The sequence below is a fragment of the Bison bison genome, unplaced genomic scaffold (assembly GCF_000754665.1).
Source record: "Bison bison bison isolate TAMUID 2011002044 unplaced genomic scaffold, Bison_UMD1.0 scf7180017864063, whole genome shotgun sequence".
Taxonomy (NCBI): Eukaryota; Metazoa; Chordata; class Mammalia; order Artiodactyla; family Bovidae; genus Bison; species Bison bison.
Genome location: NW_011494635.1, coordinates 9,815,722 through 9,840,637, shown reverse-complemented (window position 1 = coordinate 9,840,637; position 24,916 = coordinate 9,815,722). Strand labels below are relative to the sequence as shown.

Sequence of the window (24,916 nt, the reverse complement as noted above, 5' to 3'; positions counted from 1 at the left end):
ATATTTATTTACTTATACATTTCCCTCTTTAAAAGGGAAGCTCCATGAGGATTTGAGACTGTCTCATTCTTTTTTCTTTTATTTCTCTTTGTCATTCTTCAGGTAAAATTTAAGGATTACTTTTTCATTTATTTTTATTGAGGTAACACTGATTTATAGTATTATGTGATTTTCATATATACATCATTATATTTCTACTTCTGTGTACCCTACAGTGTGCTCACCACCAAAATTTAGTTTCCATCTATCACCATGGGCTTCCCTGGTGGCTCAGTGGTAAAGAATCTGCCTGCATTGCAGGAGACACAGGTTCAGTCCCTGGGTCCAGAAGATCACTTGGAGAAGGAAATGACAACCCACTCCAGTATACTTCCTGGAGAATCCCATGGACAGAGGCACCTGGTGGGCCACAGTCTATGGGGTCACAAGAGTCAGACACAATTTAAGCAACTAAACCACAACCACCACCACCATATAATTTATCCCTTTAACCCATTGTGCCCCCCTTTCCCCAACCCTCCCCTTCTAGTAACTGCTACTCTCATTTCTATATCTATGTGTTTGTTTTGGTTTGTTCATTTATTTTGTCTGTTTTTTTTTCTTTTAATTTTTATTTTTAAACTTTACATAATTGTATTAGTTTTGCCAAATATCAAAATGAATCTGCCACAGGTATACATGTGTTCCCCATCCTGAACCCTCCTCCCTCCTCCCTCCCCATACCATCCCTCTGGGTCGTCCCAGTGCTCTAGCCCCAAGCATCCAGTATCGTGCATCGAACCTGGACTGGCATCTCATTTCATACATGATATTTTACATGTTTGTATTCCACACATGAATGAAATCATACTGTATTTGTCTTCCTCTGTATGACTTATTGCACTTAATGTAGTACCCTCAAAGTCCATGACAAATGATAAGATTTCATTCTATTTTGTGGCTAATATTTCATTGTGAATATATATATTGAAAATATACATATATATTCATACACATGTTCATATCATATCTTCTTTATTCATTTATTGATGGATACTCTGGTTGTTTTCATATCTTGGCTATAGTAAATAATGCTACATTGAACATAGGGGTGCATATATCTTTTCAAATTAGTGTTTTCATATTCTTTGGATAAATACTCAGAGAAATGAAATTGCTGAGTTATACAGTAGTTTTATTCTTAATTTTTTGAGGAATCTCCATATTGTTTTCCATGGTAGCTACATCAACTTACATTACCACCAACAAACAGTGTGTGAGAGTTCTCTTTTCTCCATAATCTCACCAACACTTTTTATTTCTATTTTTCATAATAGCCAGTCTAACAAGCATGAAGTGATTTTAACCTTGTGGCTTTGATTTGCATTTCCCTAATAATTAGTGATGTTGAACATCTTTCCATGTACCTATTGGTCACCTGTATGTCTTTGGAAAAGTGTCTATTCATCTCCTCTGCTCAGTCTTTACTTGGGCTGTTTGTTTTTTGTTATTGTTGAATTATATGAGCTCTTTATATATTTTGGATATATATATTTGCTTTATTGCATATATCATTTGCAAATATCCTCTTCCATTCTGTAGCTTGTCTGCTCATTTTGTTGATGGTTTCCTTTGCCATCCAGAATCTTCTTACAATCCAATTTTTAAAATTTGCTTTTGTTTCCCTTGCTTGAGGAGACTTAGCTAGAAAGATATTGCTAAGACCAATATCTAAACAATGTTGGCAAACATAGGTGTAATGCCTATGTATTCTTCTTCTAGGAGTTTTATGGTTTCAAGTTTTTCATTCAAGTCTTTAATCCATTTTGAGTTGTTTTTTGTGTATGGTATAAGATAATAAGCTTCCCAGGTGGCTCAGTGGTAAAAAATCCATCTGCCATTGCAAGAGACATGGGTTTGATCCCTGAGTTGGCAAGATCCCCTGGAGGAGGGCATGGCAACCCACTCCAGTATTCTTGCCTGGAAAATCCCATGGAAAATCCATGGACAAATCCCGTGGACTGACAGGCTACAGTCCATGGGGTCACAAAAGAGTAGGGCATGACTTAGCAACTAAACAACAACAATAAGATGGTGATCTCATTTCATTTTTTTGCCTGTAACAGTCCAGTTTTTCCAACACCATTTATTGAAGAGACTATTCTTTCCCCATTGTATGTGCTTTGCTCCTTTATCTAAATTAATTGTCCACATGTACATGGGTTTTTCTGCTTATACCATGCTGTTTTGATTACTGTGGCTTTGTGATATAGATTAAAATCCGGGACTGTGATACCTCCAGCTTTGTCCCCCTACCCTCATCAGGATTACTTTGGCTATTCACAGTTTTTTGTGGTTCCATATAGACTTTAGAAATTTTTGCTCTTTATCTGTGAAAAACATTCTTGGGATTTTGATAGGGATTGCACTGAATCTGCAGATTGCTTTAGGTAATATGAACATTTTAATTATGTTAATTCTTCCACTGCATGAACATGGAGTATCTTCCCATATATCTGTGTCTTCTCCAGTTTCTTTCAACAATGTCATATAGTTTCCAGTGTACAAGGGACTGTCTCATTCTTGTGTACATCATTCCCCGTTCTGACGCCTTCTCCACTCTTCTTTCCCTGCCTTTCCTCAGTCTCTGGAACATGGAATGAGAGTCTGGGGATATGGGACAGCAGTTGGAGGATGACCCAACCTGGAAGAAGATAGTAGGAAGAGTTTAAAATCTGTTGATATGTTTCAAGTCCGATTAAAATGGAGAAACAGAGTTTCATTCTTAATTCTGAATAGAAATATTTAGACACCCGAGACTAAACTGAGACTTCACTATATTTTGTTTGTAGGCTGTGTCCTTAGATTTTGTTTTGAAAACGTTAACTTTGGAAAATCTGATTCTTAGACAGGTACCTTTTAAATGTGTCCCTTAAAATTAGCTTACAACTCTCAACATGATAAAACTTTTTTAAGTAGTAGTTTGTTAAATCTGGGAAATATTAACTACATATAATGTTTTTCAATTTTATTATATAACTGTTATGTAACAATCTCCTGTAATATGCTGGTTTTTTAAATTAACATTTCCCTTATCCTTGTGTTAAGGATAGCACATTTTTAGCTGACAAAGATTAGTACCAACATGTTAAAAGACTTGCCTAGAAGCATATGTGAGTGCAGTTAACCCCAAGCTTCCTGTCTTCCTCCCATTCTTGAATGCAGAAACCCACCTCTCTGATACGAGGTACTCTGATCCACCCCCAAAGCCAGAATTGTCCCACTGAACCACATATGAAACCTGCTACCTTTTCTCTGTCTAGCTGTACCCTCTTCCCTGCTCCCCAGCTTGCTCTCTCGTTTCCTAGTTTGAATGACTCAGCTGAGGTCTTCTTTTGGCACTGCCAACCTTGTCTAGCCCAGAGTACAGTTTTCTGGCCTAAACAGATACCATGGTTAGAAATCTTTCCTCAAAATATTTTTTAATAACAGTCGGGTCTACACGGATTAGCTATAGATTTTGGTGATTTCCGTGGCTCACTGGGAATTTTCCGGTTGGTTTCTCTTAGGGTCAAGAGGAAAATACAGAAAAGGTTGCTTACTTTTATATCTGGTCTTTATGTCTGTAACTTGAAGCTTGCGTTGTCCATATGGAGAGCTTTTTCAGAATCAAGAAATAAATTGAAATTTTAGATGTCGCCATATTCATGGATGTTTCTCACATCATCACAATAATAATAATTTGTTGAGCACTTCAGTTTGCCAGGCACTTTACAGAAATTACCTCTTTCTACCCTCACAAAAGCCCTGTGAATTCGAGGCTGATACTCTCCCATCACACAGAAGTAGCACACATGACCCAAACAGACACAGTGTCTTTCCCAGGGTCACACATTTATACCGCAGAGCCAAAGTGTAGCACTGAGTGGTCTAGCTCCTGAAATTTTGTGTTAACTTCTACATCTCATATCAAAACCCCCATTGTCCACTTTTAGAAATGAGTTAGCAATTTGAAAATTATTAAAAAATAAAGAGAATGTTGTTTGAAAGGATCTCTAGAGCATCTTGATTCGCTTGAATTTGCAATGTGTCCTACATTTCTGGATGGTTTTTCAAATGTTTACTGTACTTTAATTTGCAGGCCCAAAAAGCTAATATTAAAAGCTTTCAAACAATATTGGTTTGTCTTTAAAGACACATCTATAGCCTACTTTAAGAATAAGGAACTTGAACAAGGAGAACCAGTTGAAAAATTAAACCTTAGAGGTAAGAGGGTCCAGTATCTCAGTATGTCCTGACTTGGCCCATCAAGAGGGTGAAAGCATGTCCACTCCCAGAGAAACCTCTGTCTGTCATGGCTGTCAATGGCCACCTGCCTGAAGCTCGTCCTCCCCGTGAAGTACGAACCTGGAATGCAAATCAGTGAAAAAACAATCAGTTATTATGCCGTCCCTTCTTTCCCAGTGTGTCCAAGTCTCTGATGTGATGGTAATTGTTGTCATAAATGTAGTACATGAGACATTGTTGGATCCTGTAAAGCTTTCTGAATTCCAAAACAATTTAGTTTAATTCAATGTCACATTTGGGCTTTATTTCTGAAAATGGCTGTGAGTGTACTGGTAACTCCATTAACTAAAAATTTAATTAACTAGTGCACTCAATTCCCTTATCATTGTGACAATCGGAGAATTCCCTCTTCTTTAATTCTTTCAAAGTTCATGTTCAATAACTGATCATATGAGTTAGCCAAATTAGCCTGAAAAGGAAGTCAATCAATGATATATTTAAGAAATCCATAAAATAAAGTATTTTTATTTATCCATGTTAAGGTCCTAACTTACCTAGTGATCATTTAATTCAGCAGCCCCTAGTCCTTTTGGCACCAGGGACTAGTTTTGTGGAAGACAGTTTTTCCACAGATTGGGGGCGGGGGTGGGGGGACGGTTTGGGGATGATTCAAGCACACTACATTTATTGTGCACTTTATCCCTATTATTGTTACATCATCTCCACCTCAGCCCGTCAGGCACTAGATCCCAGAGGTTGGGGACCCCTGCTTTAATTAATGTTATCAGCCTGCTCTTCAGTTTTTCAGAAGAGAGTCAAATCTGAGGAGTTTATGTTCAAACTCTTTGTTTTTAGATGCACATCTGATATTTGATTTCTCAGAACTCAGTTCTTTCCCTGCCTTCTACCGTTCAGGTTGTGAAGTTGTGCCAGATGTGAATGTAGCAGGGAGAAAATTTGGAATCAAATTACTAATCCCGGTTGCTGATGGTATGAATGAAGTGTATCTGAGATGTGACCATGTAAGTAAAATCACTTCTCTTTTATTAAGCCTCAAGACAAACCATCTCAGTTGTTTTCTCAAATCAGAGCACTCACCAGTCAGCTCCTGCTTTGTAACAATCACAAAAATCATAAAGATACATACCAATAAGCATTCTGCCAGGTGACTAGGGATTGGATGATTCAGGCTGTGGGCAGCTGGACAAATCTGCTTCAAGCCATCCACCTGGCTCAGCTGGCTCTTTACCACTGGCTGAGCTCATGGGCTTTACTTTGAGCCCCGGGCTGCCTGGGGATGCTCTTCTCATTGTGATGGCAGAAGTGCCAGAAGGAAAGTGGGAATGTGTGAGACCTCCTAACACTTAAGCTTGGAGTCAGTTGGTAGGTATCCTGTCATTTCCAACCACACTCCATTGATTAAAGCACATCCTTGGCCAGGCTGAAAGTCAAAAGATGGGAAATTACACTCTGGCTCTGATGGGAGGGACTGTAAAATTACACGGCTAGAGATGTGGATGCAAGGAGGGTGATGACTGAGGCCAGTGATTCAGTGAACCACACCTACTGTTGCCCTGAAGAATTAATTTCACTCTTCACCCACATCCCCTTGGCTTCTGGACCACTCCCCTTTGCTCCCTGAGGTAGCAAATGAGCACAGACATTAAAGAACAATAGAAGCCACAACTAGCTGGTTCACATCCACCAATGGACCTGATTCCTATCATAGGATTAGAAGCTTTGCTAAGGACAGGCCGGGAGAGAAATAATATGAGAAGTCAGTTAATGATTTTCCTCACTGTCTTCTGTAAAGGGATAAGACATGATATGAAAATGGGAATATACATCAAGGACGTCCCCCAGTAGTTTGAGTTTCCACCTGTCTGTGCTCCACGAAGCTCCTTTGTGTCCTTGGTTCATCTTTAAATTCAAAGTTCTCCACACAGAATTTCTCAAAGTCAACATTCCTGTTCTCCAGTCCCTTGGTCTCTAGAAACTCAATACAGGACTCAAAAACTCTCATATGGTATTAAATTAGGTGATTAACAGACAGTTCAAATGCATGCCACCCCACATCTTCTAGATTGATGGTCCAAATCCTGCTCTGTTCCCGAGCATGGCAGCTTTGTACTTGAACTTGCTTCTCAGCCCTCTGGTATTTCTTGCAGGAGAGCCAGTATGCCCAATGGATGGCTGCCTGCATCTTGGCATCAAAGGGCAAAACCATGGCAGACAGCTCCTACCAGCCAGAGGTCCTCAACATCCTTTCTTTTCTGAAGATGAAAAATCGGAACTCAGCACCTCAAGTGGCTTCTGGTCTCGAAAACATGGACATGAACCCGGAATGTTTTGTGTCACCTCGGTGTGCAAAAAAGCACAAGTCTAAACAGGTACTGCTAATCTGGCTGGGGTGATTATTTGCAGTACATTCTGTATTTTCTGAAATAGAATAGGGAATTAAATTGAGATCATCATCATGAAAAATCAGCTAATGGGGAAATTTAACTATGACTGGGTATCAAATGATATTAAGAAATTATTGTTAATTTTTTAAATGTTTATTTATTTGGCTGTGTTGGATCTTAATTACAGCATGAGGGGTCTTCATTGTGGCAAGTGGCCCTCTCTCTAATTGCAACACAAAGGCTCTAGAGCATGCAGGCTCAGTCACTGTGGCACATAGGTTTAGTCGCTCTGTGGCATGTGGGATCTAAGTTCCCCGACCAGATATTGAACCCATGTTCCCTGCATCGGAGGGTGGATTCTTAACCACTGGGCCAACAAGGAAGTCCCAAATAATTGTTAATTTTGATCGCAATGACTGCACTACTAACTGAACATGGCAATATTCCCAGAATAAAAATTTTGAAAGAATGATTTAGTCCCCACAAATTAAAATTTTAAATTTATGCTTCCATAAGAGTGGGTTGAAAGTTACACAGTAAAATGATTCGAGTTGAACCATTGCCCATGGAGACTCCACAGACCCCAGAAAGAAAGCAAGCCTACATATTACCTGATCATCCTGCTTCTCCCCAGTGATTTGTATGTATTATAGAAAAAGAGAGAGAGTGAATCAATGAATGAATGGAAAGGAATTGTCTTTGTGAAGCTGCAATTGGGTCTTGTGTTCATTCTTCTCACTGGAGACCTGAAGCCAACAGGATGCTTGCTGTAGAGAGTCAGTGTCTGCTAAAGGGAATTTGACATCTCCCACTTCTGCTTAGCTGGCAGCCTGCATTCTGGAAGCCCACCAGAACGTGGCCCAGATGCCCCTGGTCGAAGCCAAGCTGCGATTCATCCAGGCATGGCAGTCTCTACCTGAATTCGGCCTCACCTACTACCTTGTCAGGTGATCAAAATGCTCCCCTGCCTCTTACTTTCTGTTCAATTCTAAGTGGCTTCCTTGGAATCCAGTTTATTCTCATTTGGTCTAGAATATAAAATTCTCCTTTTTTTTAACTTTAGAATACTGTCTCTTCACAAATGACCATCACTTTTGGCTGCTCATGACAATCTTCCATACCTCTGTTCAGAGTGCCTACCTGATCTCTCTGCTTCTCCTGCTTGTCCCCTAAGTTTTCAATTTAGCAGCCTGTGTGATCCTTTTAAGTCAAATCCTGTCAGGCTTCTTCTCACCCCATCTAAAGGCATTCTGTCACACTCAGGGTAAAGGCCAAATCCTTACAGTGGCCCTGCAGGACCTTAACTCTGGAATTTAACTTCCTATCCCCACTCCAGTACTCTTGCCTGGAAAATTCCATGGACGGAGGAGCCTGGAAAATTCCATGGCTGCAGTCCATGAGGTCGAGAAGAGTCGGACACAACTGAGCAACTTCACTTTCACTTTTCACTTTCATGCATTAGAGAAGGAAATGGCAACCCACTTCAGTGTTCTTGCCTGGAGAATCCCAGGGATGGGGGAGCCTGGTGGGCTGCCGTCTATGGGGTCGCACAGAGTTGGACACGACTGAAGTGACTTAGCTTAGCCCCTCATTCATGCTGCCCTGGCCTCCTGGCAGGGAGCCACGCTGGCCTCCTGGCAGGGCTTTGAGAATGAGGGGGCTGGTGAGGGAAAGAGAGCTCAGGCCTTTGCACTGTGCTCTCCGCCTAAGATACTTTTTCTCCAGGTATCCACATAACTCACACCCTCATAGACACCAGTTCTTCAATCAAATCTTCCTTCTCACTAAGATCTCCCTGACATTCTATTTAAAATTGTAACAACCTCCTCGCCATTATTCCCTGTCTCACTTCTGTGCTTTATTCTCATTCATGATCTTATCTGACATATATATTTCACTTATTCATGACCCTGTCCCCCAGCTAGGATATAAGCTCAATGAGGTTAGGAATGTTCTTTCTGTCTGCTTAGGTCACTGTGCCTAAGCAGTGCCTAGAAGGGTGCCTGGCATACACAGTTGGTACTAATTTGAATTAATTGACTTGACTACCTCTTATTTTGCTTTCCTCTGATGTCAATTTCATTTAAATAATGTCAGCAGGACATCCTAATTCTCTCCAGCCTTCATATTCTCTCTATCACAATAATAATGCCCTTTGCAGAAAGTTAATCCCTCATTGTCTACTCTTCAGAAATGATTTAGAAATGTTGGTATTATTTTTAAGAAGTTGTGTGTGAATAAACATCTTGTCACAGGAAGCAGTTACATCTTTTAATTAATTTTTTTCAGATTTAAAGGAAGCAAAAAAGATGACATTCTGGGAATTTCATATAATAGGTTGATTAGAATCGATGCAGCCACTGGGATCCCAATTACAACATGGAGATTTACAAATATGAAACAGTGGAATGTAAACTGGGAAATCCGGCAGGTAAAGTGAAAGTCTGGATACATTCAATGTTGAACCTATTAAACCTGTGCTCCCTCAGAACTGCAGTTTATTCTGATTTTAAGAAGGTATTTTTATACCTAGAATTTAGAAACCACAAGCATGTGGTAATTGTCTGCTAAAATAATCACAGGCAGTTCTGGGCAGTTCCCTAACAAGTATAGGCCAAATGCTTTTGAATTAACATAAGTTGGCTTGGTCTCCATACAGACAGACTCTAAAATTGCTCAGTAGTTTAATTTCCTTCAACTCATGTATGATTATATAAGATTTAGGCTGATAATTACTTAGCAGAAGCCACCTGAGATGTATATATCATACAGAATAAATCCAAAACAGGCCTCATCTGACTGGCTGCCAAGAGGTATAACTGGTTGAGGACTCTCAGGTCCACCCGGATCATCAGTGCCCTAGGAACCAGGCCACACCTACGTCACAGGCTGTGCTGGACTGAGTCAGAGACACCTGAGAGTCCTGATGATTTAAAACATTCTTCTAATGATGATAGAGGATCTTTACTTCATTCCTTTGGCATTCCCATTTTTCCAGTAGAAAGCTGTCAGTGTAGAGGGAGGTTAAGAGACTCACATTTTTTTAAGAACCATGGATTCCTCTCAGCACAGCTGTTGACAGTCTTAACTCTTTTGTAGCATGAAGGTCTGAGATTAGATGGCCTCTAAGGCAGTGGCTTGAAAAACCTTGCTATACCCTCAAGGCCATATAAATCCACCTCCGGGAAATGGAAATCAAAACTACAATGAAGCGCCACCTCACACCAGTCAGAATGACCATCATCAAAAAATCAGCAAACAATAAATGCTGGAGAGGGTGTGGAGAAAAGGGCAACCTCCTACGCTCTTGGTGTAAGTTGGTGCAACCACTCTGGAAAACAGTATGGAGGTTCCTCAGAAAACTGAAAATAGAATTACCATATGATCCAGAAATCCCACTCCTGGGCATATATCCAGACAGAACTCTAATTCAAAAAGATATGTGGACCTCTATGTTTAAAGCAGCACTATTCACAATAGCCAAGACATGGAAACCACCTAAACGTCCAACAACAGATGAATGGATGGAGAAGATGTGGTCCATAGACACAATGGAGTACTACTCAGCCGTGAAAAAGAACAGAATAATGCCATTTGCAGCAACATGCATGCACCTAGAGATCCTCATACTATGTGAAACAAGTCAAAAAGAGGAAGATAAATACCATATGATTATTATGGTATAATGGTGTACATATGGTATACAATTATATGGCTATACTATATGATACAGAATCTAAAATATAACACAAATGAACCTATTTACAAAACAGAAACAGACTCACAGACATAGAGAACAGACTGATGTTTGCCACAGGGGAGAGAGTTGAGGGAGGGATGGAGGGGGAGGTTGGGTTTAGCGGATGTAGGCTTTTGTATATAGAATGGATAAACAAGGTATATTGCTATACAGCAATATACCTGCTGTATAGCACAAAGAACTATATTCAATATCCTATGATAAACCATAATAGCAAAGGCTATTGTAAAAATGTGTGTGGGTGTGTGTGTGGGGGTGTGTGTGTGTGTATTGGGTTGGCCAAAAAATTCATTTGGGTTTTTCCAGAAGATGTTACAGAATGAACGAACAGTTTGGCCCACCCTGTATATATATATATCTGAATCACTTTGCTATACAGCAGAAATTAGCATGGCATTGTAAATCAACTGCAATTTTAAAAAATAACCCAACTGTGTACCTTAAATAGGTCTGTTTATGATATATCAGTTATACCTCAGTAACACCATATGGAAAAAAATCCAACTCTGGGAATTGCCAAAGTCAGTGACTCTTTTTCTTAAGGTTTTTAAAATAACATATATTTCTTAAAAGCTACCATGTGCATAATAGGAAACCAAAAAACACAAAAGGCAAAACACAAAGTCATCCATAATCACAAGCAGTCTACCATTTGATGTGTCCTTCTAGGTTTCATTTGTGTATCTATAAAACTAAGCATCCATTTTTATATAATTAAGATCATACAGCTACATATCATGCTTCTTCACACATCATGAATATTTACCATTTCAAAGTGCCAAAGTTATATGAGTATTTGATAACCAAGAATACAGTACACCAACTCAATCTAGAAGGAAAAAATGTAGTCCTACCTTTCTTGGGACAAAAATTTCGTAAAAGTAGAAAATGGCAATAGACCTCTACATAAAGATGTTGGCAGAGTCATGATTAAAATACATTCCCTTAATATTCCATTAAAAATGAGACATGAAGCAAAATATAAATATGAACACATCCACATATATCCCTCCATTTATACTTCCTCCTGCCCCTCTGCTCCCAACCTAGTGAACAAGTCCTGACATACATTTCTCAGATGGATTAATAAGTCCATGTCCAAGATGCTACTTTTTTTATCAATTATAACAAAGATATTTACAAATTGATTAATTCACTAGCTCTACTTTTTATCATATGTTGTCACCTCAGGACATCTAAAAGGCTTAGATGTTGCAAATAGAGAATGAACTTTGCAAAGATGTTTTGCTTTGTGTACAAGAACATTTCAACATATCCATTGTTGTATAAGTTACATGCATTTTAGCTTTACTGTATATTCTTTGTAAATACTGGACAGTATGTCCCAATTGTTTAATATCTAGTCTCTAGATATTAAAGAGTAGCCAATGTCTGACAAAAGTACAGTTAGTAAACTAACACATTTTGCACACTTTGTGTTAAGATTCATTGAAAGGCCATCTTCTGAAAGGGATCTTTGGAAGTGAATTTGTAAGTCACATCTAAGTGAGACATGTGCCCATACGTACCCACTGTTGGATGGATGATGGAAAGAAGAAATTGGGAGAAATGAAGCATTCTAAATTAGAATGTTTCTATGTAGATCATCAGTTCTTAAAGGTCGTCAGCTGATTCCAGTGGGTAGCCAAGGTAGAGAACCCGTCAAGCTTCAATTTCTTCTAGTGTAGAGTTTATGACTTCTAGCTGGGAAGGACTGAGGGCTGTGGCCATAGAAAAATTCACGTGAGCCTTTTCTTCTCCACTCAAAACTCTGCAAAGCATCCTGTCCCTCCACACACAGTGTTTAGACAGTTCTTTCATCTAAAGAGAGACAGACAGGAAGTATCTTTGCATTAGGTCTTAGCGTTTTCCCAGGTGTGCGGCAAAGTTGACACCACAAGAGGGCGCACGCAGAGCAGAGATGTTTTTCTGTAAGCTTTGATGCAAGCAGTGGGGTTTTGTGGGGTTTGGGGAAAACTATCTGTCAGCACCTCAGTAGTCCTCAGCTCTGGACCATCTCTAGCCAAGCGGCTTCTTTTCGATCCATCCTTGTCAGGTTTAAGCGTACCTATGCCTTCCCCTTCCAGGTGGCTATCGAGTTTGACCAGAACGTCTCCATTGCATTCACCTGCCTGAGTGCGGATTGCAAAGTCGTGCATGAGTACATCGGAGGCTACATTTTCCTGTCCACCCGCTCCAAGGACCAGAATGAAACGCTTGACGAGGACCTGTTCCACAAGTTGACCGGCGGCCAGGAGTGAGCAAAGCAGGCCTACACAGAGGGCAGCCTCCCCGGAGCTGGGTCCACGGCCCGAAACGTGTGTACGCTCCAGGCTGACAGCACATATTCCCATGGACACCCAGACCCTCTCCTTATTTCAGACACCTTGCCTAGTGCATCCCTCCCCCAACTCTTCCCTCTGCCACCTGTGGTGGAAGGAGCCTCAGTTAACTTAAAATGTGGGGTGGGAGAGAGCACCTTACTTGGCATTGCTCTAAGGCCCCACCTGTGAGTTGAAAAGCCCGCACGTACAGGGTTGGAAGCTGCCTGTGTGCTTATGGCTTGGTTGTTAAGTCGGAGGAAAGCCAGGTAGCACATGTAGTAAGGACAAATCTTATTCCCCAAACTCAGATATGAAAAGAAATACGTCTTTCCTTAACAGAAGTACTTTTACCTTCCCATCTTGTGAAAATGGCAGAGGGAGCCCTGAATATTCTCATGTCCTGGGGATGAAGGTCTAGGGTGCAGATCTGGGTTAAGGTGGGGTTACCTGTACTAGTTGGTGACAAGGTGTCAGAGTAGAGGCCCTTGGTGTCATGAGTCCAGAGTGACATCTGCCAAGGTGATCATTGACCCCTCTTGTCTTGGACAGTTACTGCCCCCTACCCTGCTGCAAGTCCCATTCCATTCCAGCCACCTTTAAGTCCTTCTAAAGACGTGAAAACACATGGGTTCTGGGAATCCCACTCCTCAAAACTGCTTCATGTCTCCAAAGCTTCTACTCTGGGTTGGGGCTCAAGAAGATGGGTCCAGTTCTTTCTTCATAAAACCACCACATGCATCGAGGCTTCCAGCAAAGTTTCCATTGCAGCCAGTAAGGGAGAGAAGAGCAGGACAGCCCATCCCCAAAGCCCACCAAATTTAAGAGCTCTTGGCATCCCTAGAGACTTCCGTCTACTGGGCCTTTGGCTGGTGGGTGGGTGGGGTAGGGAAGCCTTGCTCTTACCACTCAGCAGTGTTCTCTTAGATTTGTGTCTAATGATTGTGTGTGCTCAGTTGCTTGACTCTGTGACCCCATGGACTGTGACCCACCAGGCTCCTCCATCCATGGAATTTTCCAGGGAAGAATACTGGAGCAGGTTGCCATTTCTTACTCCAGGAGATGACTAGATAGCATCACCAACTCAATGGACATGAATTTGAGCAAATTCTGAGAGACAATGGAGGACAGAAGAGCCTAGCATGCTGCAGTCCATGAGGTCACAAAGGGTCAGACATGACTTAGCAACTGAGCAACATATGACTCATGGCCTTTCCCCTAAAGGCTTTTGACTTTTGTAAATCAAAAGCTGATAACAAACTTTTTTTTTCCTCTGCTTTTTGCTTTGTCATCTCTGCCATGAGACATGAACATGGGCCAATTAACAGCTGCCTCGATTGTCATTTCCTGTTTTGGTTTGTCACTGTTGGGATGAGTGAATTTTAAGAAAGTAGAAAGCAGTACTGGGGATAGAAGGATATATGAGATGTATTTTATTATGTTTTTATAAATATTCTTCTGTCACACAAAGGATATGGGTTGCAAGGTTAAGGCCGAGACTCCCTTTCCACTTTGAAGTTCTTTTAGGATGCAAACCTTAGGGGGCCTGGCTGGACCTCAGATGCCCAAAGACATCCACTGTTACTTTATTTTCCAACAGAGCTATTTGAGAAGACAGATCTCTGCAATTCAGGGGGCCACCTCAAGACATCCTTGGCTGGGCACTCTTCAGCCCTGAGGCAGAAGTTGTCACTGGAAGTTCCTCTTTCAGCCTCACCTTAGAAGTGAATGTTAGTGAAGAATCCTCAGGCAATACCTGAACTTCTGAGGCCTAGCTTAAAGATTAATTGTGCCTCAGGCACTTGACTAATCTGGTCCATGTCATAAAGAACTGAATTTGAAACATTCTATACAGAAACCAGTGCCAAGTGAACGGTGTTGAACTTGGTGGTCATTTCTCCATAGTCCTGGGCCCCATTATTTTAGAACCTAGCTGGGCCCTAGATTAAAATAGTGCTCCTTGATATCACAGTTTACCTGTCTGCTGTCAAACATAGCTCTGCCTAATTTACCAAAGCTAGACCAAAGCTAGACCTTTGGTTCAACTTTCTTCCTCCGCTTTTCCTAGTTGTCTGATATTTCCATGTAAACCCTCAAAAGGGTTGACTGGTTTTAACCAGACCTGTAAGGGAGCATTTCTTCCATGACTATACAGCAACATCCGAGAGGAAAAAGCAAGTGTGACAAAAACCATAAACATTGCTATTCTAAAGAGCAACTTACAGATTTTTTTACATTGGGTGCAAAGGTCACCTGACTTCCTATGATGAAATTTGAAATTAATGTGTGGCTTTCAACCTTGTTTTCTTATCTATGGTACATGGGGAAATCTGCATTTTTTTGTTATTTTATATGACTTTTTAAAAGTTTTCTGCAGATTTGAATATGGTCTAGTTGTGTCATCTCCAGTCTCTTGACTCTAAAAAGGTGAATATTTTCTCCATTTTAAAAAAGAAGTGCAACTTTCAGGTTTAACATATGCCTTTGCTCACAATTCCAAGATTTGAGCATATTCTCTGCAGTGAGATTGACTTAGAAACATTAATCATTGGTTTCAACTTCTTTTTTGAAACCAATTGATCATCACCAGATTTTCTGACATATAGTGAGCTCTTTTTATCCAGGTCTACCTTTTGGAAAAAGCACCATAGAGCAAAAATAGCCAGAGGCATCAGAAGGCCTCTGATCTATGGTCAAATGTCAAGGGCACATCTTTCATTTAGATGGTCCATAAGGATTAGGGATGTGGAGTTTGTAGACATCCTTTCATGCAGTTCTTTTTTTTTAACTGCAGTTGATTTTCAATACTGTATTAGTTTCAGGCACAGATTCTTTTCCATTATAGGTATTACAAGATAGTGAGTATGGTTTCAGGTACTGTTGCGCCCTTTGTGCAATTCTCATATCAACCCATAAGGGGCAGGAATGACTTGCCTTCTCATTTCACAAAGGAGAAACCAGGCTCAGAAGATAAAGTAACTTGCCCAAGGTCACAGCAAGAGTAAGAAATGGAACAAGATTGAGAGGCAGGTCTTAACTGCAGAGACCATTGACCTTAGCCCAGCAAACCCCACCAAACCTGCGCAGCATTGAAATGCCTACTCCAACCCCAGGCCCAATGCAGGCCTCTCCTGAGCTCAGTGTCCCCATTTCACACACTGGTTGGGGAGGGCCAGGGAAGCTAGATGGTTGGTTGCCTCCTAGGAGCTAGGGAGGTGCAGGGGTATCAGAAAGGTCTGGGTGCCAGACAAGTGAGTTGCCTCACAAGTATTTTGATTCTGGGAAAGTTTCATTTTCAGTCCCAAGGTCGAAAAAGTAAGCAGATGAGTCTCTCATTTGAAAACTCATCTTTGAGTTGCAGGCATTAGAAGCAAGACATTCTGAAATTGCTTAAAATTTTTAAACAATTTTTTTAATTCACTTGTAAAGACTTTTTTTTTTCACTTCAGTACAATTTTTTTAATTCACTTGTAAGTAAAGACTTTTTTTTTTTCACTTCAGTACATTCAGCAAAAAGTGAAATAGAAAAGGAGGCTCCTTTTCTACCCCTCCAACCTCCCTGAGAGATTCCAGGCTGACCAGAGGAAGAGAAGAGGCAGCAAAATCATGTGAAACAATGAAATATACATGAAATACATTCTTTCATTATTTTCCCACACAAACACATGATTTTTATAAAATCACAGGAGAGCTGATCATGTGAGATAATGACATACATATGATTTTCATTATTTTCCCACACAGCATGTGGTTTCCTACTTCCTCCTCATCCCTTGCTATCACCCCAAAATCTCTCTAGATGGTAAGGGTGGGAGAAAGCTGCCTCCTTTTCTTTTCCACCCCCTTTCCCCTCTTCATGCCCCTTACTTCCAAGAGCCATTGGACCCTGAAAATCCTAGAAGAGCTGATGGTCTGCACATAGCCCTTCCTTGTATTCAAGTTTCCCTATCCTCTTTCTCAATAGCGGGTTCCTCCCTGAATCCAAGGGGAAGTACTGAGCTCCAGCAAAGAGAACAAAACCAGCCTGTGGGTTCTCCCTCCTCACAAACGCCTGCACTGCCCTGAACTCTTGCTGGCCTTGGGGTGATGGATTCTCAGATTTATTCAGAGCAGAAATCTTCTGAGTGAAAGTTCATATTCCAATAAGACACCCTGGAGCCCAGAGCTCCCAGAAGCCACTTCACATGACACTAGGTCAGAAGATTTAGAGAGAGCCTCCAGGAGCCTCCCCACATTTGCCCAGACATCCGTGTTGCATGAAGACCCAGTTCCCTCAGAGCAGCCCTTCTGTAAACAGAATGTAAACAGAATGGGAATGTGAGGTTTCTCTTCAGATTTGCTCATGCTCCTCACTAACAACTGTCAAAAGAGATTTTCAACTAAATGAATTTCCTTCCTTCTGACTCGCCGCTATGTGACCTTGCAGGCCTCAGTTTCTCCAGTCCTTACAGAGAGAAAATCCCACAGTCCCTCCTTTACAGAGGACCTCAAATGACAGTGCTGTCCAGGACCCAGCAGGGTGTTGTTTCTCTTCTCCTCCCTTGAAAGTTGGGAGGCAAGCCTCTGGCTGCTCTCTGAGATCCCCAGAGGCAGGAATGTGCCAGGGGATGGGGAGAGCCTCTTGTGAGGGGCCCCAGGGCCTCAGGGGAGAGCAGGGCCCAAAGCCCCAAGCCTGTGTCCTTGTTGGCCCCAAATAGGGCCCATAACAGCGAAGCAAGGATGGCAAATGAGGTCCCAGAAGGGGAAAAGAATTGTATATCTTTGAGAAAAGAAGGGATGGGGAATGCAACAGGGCCTGGGGGCCCAGGCCCCACACATACGGGTTGGTGGTAGAGTGGCTGGTTTGGGCCCAGCACCTGCCTTGTAAAGGAAGCCCTGACTTGTGCCCACTGTGACTATTGCAAGAGAACAAGGACGTTCTTTCAGGCAACATAGTGGAGAGTGGGACAGCCAGTGCTGAAATAGTGAGGTCTTCCAGGAACTGGTGAGGCTCAGGGATGGAGGTCTGATGGAGGGGCTTACAAAGGGGCTCAGATACCTGCAATGTTCCAAAAAAATCAGTATTAGCAGCCAGGTCAGTTCACATGACCCAGCATTAAAAACACAGCAGAACCAGTGTTTCTCTTCTAGGACTTAGCCCACACACTCAGCTTCAAAATGGAAAAGCACACTGTTTGCTATTGAGGGTCAGATGCTGAGCACTAAACCCACATACACTGCAGCTTGCATGCATAAGTGCTAAGTCACTTCAGTTGTGTCCAACTGTGCAACCCCATGTACTGTAGCCTGCCAGACAACTCTGCCCACGGGGATTCTCCAGGCAAGAATACTGGTGAAAGTGTATTGTTGGATCCACAGCACTAGTTAGAGATGCCAGATCCACAGGGCCGGGAACAGGGTGAAGCAAGCAAGTCACCCGGGGCACATTTAAGGAGGTCCTCACCACCAGGGCCTCCTTGTCTCATCCTTGTCCCAGCTCCAAGGCCCACCCTGACCTCCTGAATTTTAACAAGACCTTCAAGTGATATGTGTACACAGCAAAGTCTGAGAAGCTCTGGCCTAAGACACATGGCATGGATTTGGCGGAGAGAACATTAAACACTGAGGAATTGTGAACACAAATACCATAAAACCTGCTTGCCAGTGTATGGGTTGACTAGTTTTCCCCCCAAACTTCATGTTTACCCAGAACCAGTGAATGTAACCTTAATTGGAAATAAAGTCTTTGAAGATGTAATCAGGTTAGGATGAGGTGTACTAAATTAGGGTGGCCCCTAGATCCAGTATGACTGGGGGCTTTATAAGAAGAGAAGAGACAGGCAGAGACAGGGAGAAAGAAGGCCCTGTGATGACTGAGGCAGAGATTAGAGTGGTGTAGCTGCAAGCCAGGACTCCCCAGGTGGCACTAGTGGTAAAGAAGCCACTTGCCAGTGTAGGAGACGTAAGAGACGCAGGTTTGATCCCTGGGTTGGGAATGACAACCCACTTCAATATTCTTCCCTGGAGACTCCCATGGACAGAGGAGCCTGGCAGTCCATAGGGTCGCATAGAGTTGGACGTGACTGAAGCAACTTACCACGCACGCACACATGCAACTGCAGGTCAAGGACTGCTGGCAACCACAAGAGCGAGAACACACTATTCCCAAGACCCTTCAGAGAGATCACGGTCCAGCTGACATCTTAATTTTAGACATTTAGATTCCAGAACTGCAAAAGAACAAATTTCTATTTGAAGCCACCTGGCCTAAGGTAAAATTTTATGGCAGTTCTAGGAAAATAATGCAGCCAGAATTTTCACATCTTTAAAAATGGGGGTGCTGCTTTCCCCACCAAATCACTGGGTTACCAGAAAGAATATATGACAGAATGACTGCAAAGATGTTTCAAAAACTATAAAACACAGAGATTTCCCTGGTAGTCCAGTGGCTAAGATTCTGTACTCCCATCTCAGAAGGCCGGAGTTCAATCCCTGGTCAGGGAACTAGATCCCACGTGCGGCAACTAAAGATCCCACAGGCCACAACTAAGACCTGGTGCAGCCAAAGAAATAAATGTTAATGAAAAAACTATCAAATGCAATTCAAAGATGAAACATTATTTTTTTTCATATTTTTAAATCTTTATTTTTTGGTCATGCTGTGTGGCATATGGGATCTTAGTTCCCCAACCAGGGATCCAACCCTCAGCCCCTGCATTGGGAATGCAGAGACTTAACCACTGGACCACGAGGGAAGTTCCAACATTATTATTTTTAATGAGAACATTCAGTTATAAAATATTTATATGCTTATTTTCAAAGAAGTTTGTGTAATAATTTGGATACTTCCCCCCCTCCCAGGTGTTGGTAGTACATACCTCTTGGCCCATTGTGTGGATTTGGCCACTTGACTTCCTTTGAACAATCGGATGTTAGTGATTGATGTGAGCAGAGGCCCTCATGCGCTTGTACAGTTTGACTGCCCTTTTGCACTCCTGTCATCCACTGTGAGAACAGGTTCCCCAGATAATCACCTGGGCCACACAATGGAACATAATGCTTCATCTTTTAAGACATTTTCTCTTTTTTTTCCTTTTTTTCCCCCCCCCATCTTCACCTATTTCTTCCATTCTCCACTCCCCACCTCTGGAAACCACCAATTTGTTCTGTTTCTAGGGGTTCAGTTTTTCTAGATTTCACGTATAAATATGATTATACAGTATTTATTAAAATCTTTTTCTGTCTGACTTATTTCACTTGCCATAAAACCATCCAGGTCCATCCATGTTGTTACAGATAGCAGCATTTCCTTCTTTTATGACTAATATTCCACTGTGTAGATCTATCCATTCATCTGTCAGTGGACACTTGAATTGTTTCCACATCTTACCTATTGTGAATGATGCTACAGTGAACATGAAGGTACACTTACCTCTTCTAGATAGTGGTTTTCATTTCCTTCAGATAAATACCCACAAGTGGAATTGCTTGATCATGTGGTAATTCTATTTATACTATTTATCATTTTTTTTTAGGAACCTCCATACTATTTTCCACAGTGGCAGCACCAGTTTATATTCCTATTTTAAGATGTTTCCCTGTTTGCTTTTCTGATCCTATTTACAAAATTCTCTTACAGAGTCTGAATGTGATCATTTTTTTACCATAATCAAAAGCTAAAAGCAACAGCCTGGTCAAAAAGGAAATCGGAAAAACAACGGTAGAGGAAGATCAAGCCTTGATCTAAGAATATCTGTCTCCTCAGCTGAAAAGCAAGGGTTTAAGACTGGGTGGTTTCTTGTAGCCCCTTATATCCCAGGTTTCAGTGATTATTGTCCATTCCCCCACCTCCTCAGTCAGGTCAGGGTGCATCCCCCACTTCATTGTAACACTCCAGGCCTTTCTACCATATCTTTGCCTTTCTCTCAAAACTCTGTCATCATTCTGCCAACACAACCGCATTATCTGTGTCAGGACCTATTGTCATATAACTCAAATTTCAGGGTAGGATGACAAGCTGCTGTGGCAGTCAAATATGCCCCAGGGGCCAAAGGAATACTGAGAGGTGAAATGGTTCAGCCACCTTAGAGCCAGTGAAGTCAGCTTCTGCCTCCCCAAAGAGCAGTCTCAACAGTAACATTGCTAACGATCCATGGCTAAAAGAACTAGGAAACTAACACGTATTAGGGGCTATCACTTGTGCTTCCCACAAGGTCATTCCATTCATCCTCTGGCTGAGATAGGTATTATCAGCCCCTGATAGGTATTATCAGATTTGGAAAAGTACAGGGAGACCTGGTAAATTTTTAATAACTCCATGGGCAGGAGGGAGCCCCAATTTGCCAGTTTCCCTGGTTTAAAGATGCCTACCACAGCCAACATGACCCAAGATGACATCAGAGTTGGGAAGAGATTCAAACACCTGGCTCTCTGACAGGGCTGAGAAGACTCCAGCACTCACCATAACTGTGTACAGAGAGGTCAAGCAACTAATCAAGGTCACCAGCTAAAATGTGGAAAGTGAGGATGTGAACCCAGACCTCTGACTTGAGTACAGCTCTTGATATTCCCACGTGAACGGCAAGTCCTTGTGAGCAGAGAGCCCTAGACTGTCTTTATACGTAATAATATACCCCTGAGGTGATTTTTCCCAGAACATATTAGGTCAGACCTACAAAACTCCATAGACATTTTTTCCTCCCAATTACATCACATCAGATTTCCAACAACAAAATGAAGAAAATTTCTTGCTAAAATCTTAGACCTAACTGCTGACCTACTTGTTCAATATGACATTTGACTGCAAATGGGACAGAGGCGGAATTTAGGAGGGGAAAGAATTGTGCCTTCTTCCAAATAGCGCAAACACCCAACGGTGACCGGAGACAACCCTACCCACTCCCACTCTCACCCCTATACAGGGTTGGCCCAGCTCCTGCCATTGCATGTAAATGATTGATGCCAATTCCACCAGGGAGAGGTGACCCTTCCTCAGGGACTGAGCGGCACTTTCAGAGGCTGAGTGAGATGTTTTTATTCTAACCTTTGCCTCCCTTTACAGATGGTTCTTTGAAACCAGTAGACATCAGGAGAACAAATGGGCAGTCAAACACTCTGCAAGAAGCTGTTGAATAATCAACTGTTTATAACCCAGCTGAGTCCACTCTAGGATGTTGTTGTTGTTATTTAGTCACCAAGTCATCTCTGACTTTGCGACTCCATGGACTGTAGCCCACCAGGCTCCTCTGTTCATGGGATTTCACAGGCAAAAATACTGGAGGGGATTGTCATTTCCTTCTCCAGGGGATCTTCCTGATCCAAGGATCAAACCTGTGTCTCCTACATTGGCAGGCAGATTCTTTACCACTGAGTCACTGGGAAACAATACTCCAGGATAAGGGGCTGTAAATGCAAGTACGTTCAGGGGCAGACAATGTGCATGGTCACAGCCAGACATGTGAAACCACAGGGCTTCATGAAGCTCACCCATGCCCATATCTTTAAAATACGTGAATATGTGTCCCATGTATCTGAGAACGTGATGCAGCCACTGGGCCGAGAGTTTTCAAGCCTTGCTAGGGTTCAGTCAATAATAATTCAACCAATGTAGTTAAATTACACACACACACAATTTTTACATATTTCAGTTAGAATTGTTAAGCTACAAGTGACAGAAAACCGAAAATAATAGTGACTCATAAACAAGCAAGAAGTTTTTTCTCTTCCACCTAAAACTCTAAAGGCAAGCCCAGACCAAAAAGGCATTATGTATGTACATGTCAGAGACCCACATCCTTTTAACCTTTTCCTCTGCCATCTCATGGTGTGACTTTGGTGTCATCTCTTTGGTGGCTGCTTTAGCTTCAGGCATTATGTCATACAGCTTCAATTAGCTACAAGGGAGATTGAAATATTTGGTCTTTATTCAAAGTAACCATGAACTCAATTCAAAATCAGCATTCTGGGACTTCCCTAATGGTCCAGTGGCCAAGAGTTTGCATTGCCAATACAGGGAGCCAGGGCATGATCCCTGGTCAGGAAACTAGATCCCACCTGCCACAACTAAGAGTTCACATGTGCAACTAACAAGGCCTCGTGTACCATAACTAGGACCCAGTGCAACCAAATAAAGAAAGAAATGTTTTTAAAATAGGGTTGTAAAACTAACTTTGCTAGTTGGGGGGATGGAAACCCAGTTGATTAATAAATATAAAGAATACTAGAGGCAGAGAAGGCATAGATAATAATCAGTGGACACAGACAACGAGTTTGGTTTGGGTGATCTAATATCTCAATCACTCCTGGTACGATGTAATTCTATGAAGTACATGCGGATCTTTGCAATGGTGCATTGTCAAAACTCCCCTTTGGAAATTCTTAGCAAAGCCTCATTCACCTTATTTGGGATATCCTGACTGGATGAATCTTCATTGTTTTCATGGGAATTCAGCTTTTGGAAATATCTAAAACTAAATAAGGTGAGTTATGAGATTTTGATAAAATATTTTTGTGAATGCTCTAGTAAATAAAAGTAATTCTATTGATTGTTTTCTGTGCATATCATAGTCCTTCTAAAAGCAATTCCACAACAAGAAATACAAATGTTTTCAACTATGAAAGCATCATTTACAAAAGGACACCACCTACCAAGTAACCTCACTCAAGACAAACTCTTGCCAGATTTTTCTTTTTAATTACACTCAGGAGTTGGTGATCCAAACAGCCTCTTAAATAAAACAGGCAGGTATTTTTCATTTTCTCCATACTCCTAAAAAAAGAAATGATCTCAGAGTTCTAATCTTGGGTTCTTCCTCAGGCTTAATTTATGAAATTAATCCTAATTCCCCCAAGCAATAAAACAGAAACAGCAAATGCCTCCCATCGAAAGGAATGTGGTGAACAAGAATTGGTCATCAACTTCCTAGAATTTAGTGTATCTCCCCTAGTTTACATAAGTACTTGACATAATTAATAATCACCAGTAAAATGGTTTTGTTATTAATATATTACTCAGGATTGATCATCAGATACTTAGGGCTTCCCAGATAGTGCAGTGGTAAGGAATCTGCCTGCCAAATGCAAGAGACACAGGTTCAATCCCTGGGTCAGGAAGAGCCCCGAGAGTAGGAAATGGCATAGTATTCTTGTCTGGAAGATTCTATCCTGTCTCAAGGCCGGCTGCCCCATTCTGACTACAGAAAAATCTGAGCAGCCAGCTAGTTCCCCTCTTGTTCGCCCTCCCTCAATTTTGTTTTCATGTAAAAGACAAATAAATGACTTGACTCCCCCCCTCCCCCCAAAAAAAAGAAGAGGCTGGTGGGCCACAGTCCGTGGGGTCACAAAGAGTATTATCTATATTCCTTTTGGCAATAATAGAAAGGCAGCACTGTTAAAATCTGCTTTTCAAACAAATACCTAATGTTCCCACTTTCTGAAATCACTGTGCTGTACAGCTTCTTTTTTCTCAATCCTCAGCACTTACCCTTAGCTCATGATTTGTAATGTAATGACCTATACATTACTGGGCACAGTGAAGTCATCAGAGGGGAGCAGTCTCATCTTTTCACTCCAGATCCTTCCTCACCACGTTCTTCTTCCCTCCTGTCCTGGTGAGAACAGTGCTCAGTCTCGAGCCTTTGAGTATTGTCCCCTTGTGACCTGCGAAGGACTTGATTCCTAAAGTTTGCTCCTCTCTCTTTCACATCATTCACCTCTCCCTATCTCATGGTGCACTCTCACCCAGCCTGCAAACATGTTCTGATCTGTGGGGATTTAAAACATAGCTGCAAATTCTCTGACTGTCCTTCCACCAAAGGGCAGGAACTATGTCCCAACCCTTAATCTGGTTGGGCTTCTGGCTAGATTGATCAACAGAATACAGCCAAAGTGATAGTCTTTGACTCCTAAACATTAGTCATAAAAGTCTAGGTAGCTTCTATCTTGTCATGGGACACTCCCTCTTGGAGCTCTGAGGCCATCATACTAGAGAGGCCACAAGCAGGCACTCCAGATGACAGGCAAGTGAAGCCCATATCCACCAGATGCCAGACCTGTGAGTGAAGCCATCTTGAACCCTCAAAACCAACCTCTTCAAGAGCTGAATACTAACAATGACTCCAGTTAATACAAACTGGAGCAAAAGAATCATCCAGCCAATCTCTGACCAAATTCCTGGCCCACAGTAA

General features: G+C 41.8%; 1 protein-coding gene across 4 annotated transcripts in view; it reads left to right on the top strand.

Annotated features, from left to right (window-relative positions):
- FERMT1 (fermitin family member 1) overlaps window positions 1-17,257 on the top strand; it is a 63,331-nt gene extending 46,074 nt beyond the window's left edge. For all 4 annotated transcript variants that reach the window (XM_010836458.1, XM_010836457.1, XM_010836459.1 and 1 more), the window contains 6 exons: window positions 4,121-4,245; window positions 5,182-5,288; window positions 6,435-6,656; window positions 7,494-7,618; window positions 8,961-9,102; window positions 12,519-17,257. In XM_010836458.1, the coding sequence (XP_010834760.1) occupies window positions 4,121-4,245; window positions 5,182-5,288; window positions 6,435-6,656; window positions 7,494-7,618; window positions 8,961-9,102; window positions 12,519-12,692 (895 nt within the window). In that variant the 3' untranslated portion in view covers window positions 12,693-17,257. The remainder of the gene's footprint in view (window positions 1-4,120; window positions 4,246-5,181; window positions 5,289-6,434; window positions 6,657-7,493; window positions 7,619-8,960; window positions 9,103-12,518) is intronic.
- The last annotated feature ends 7,659 nt before the right edge of the window (window positions 17,258-24,916 follow it).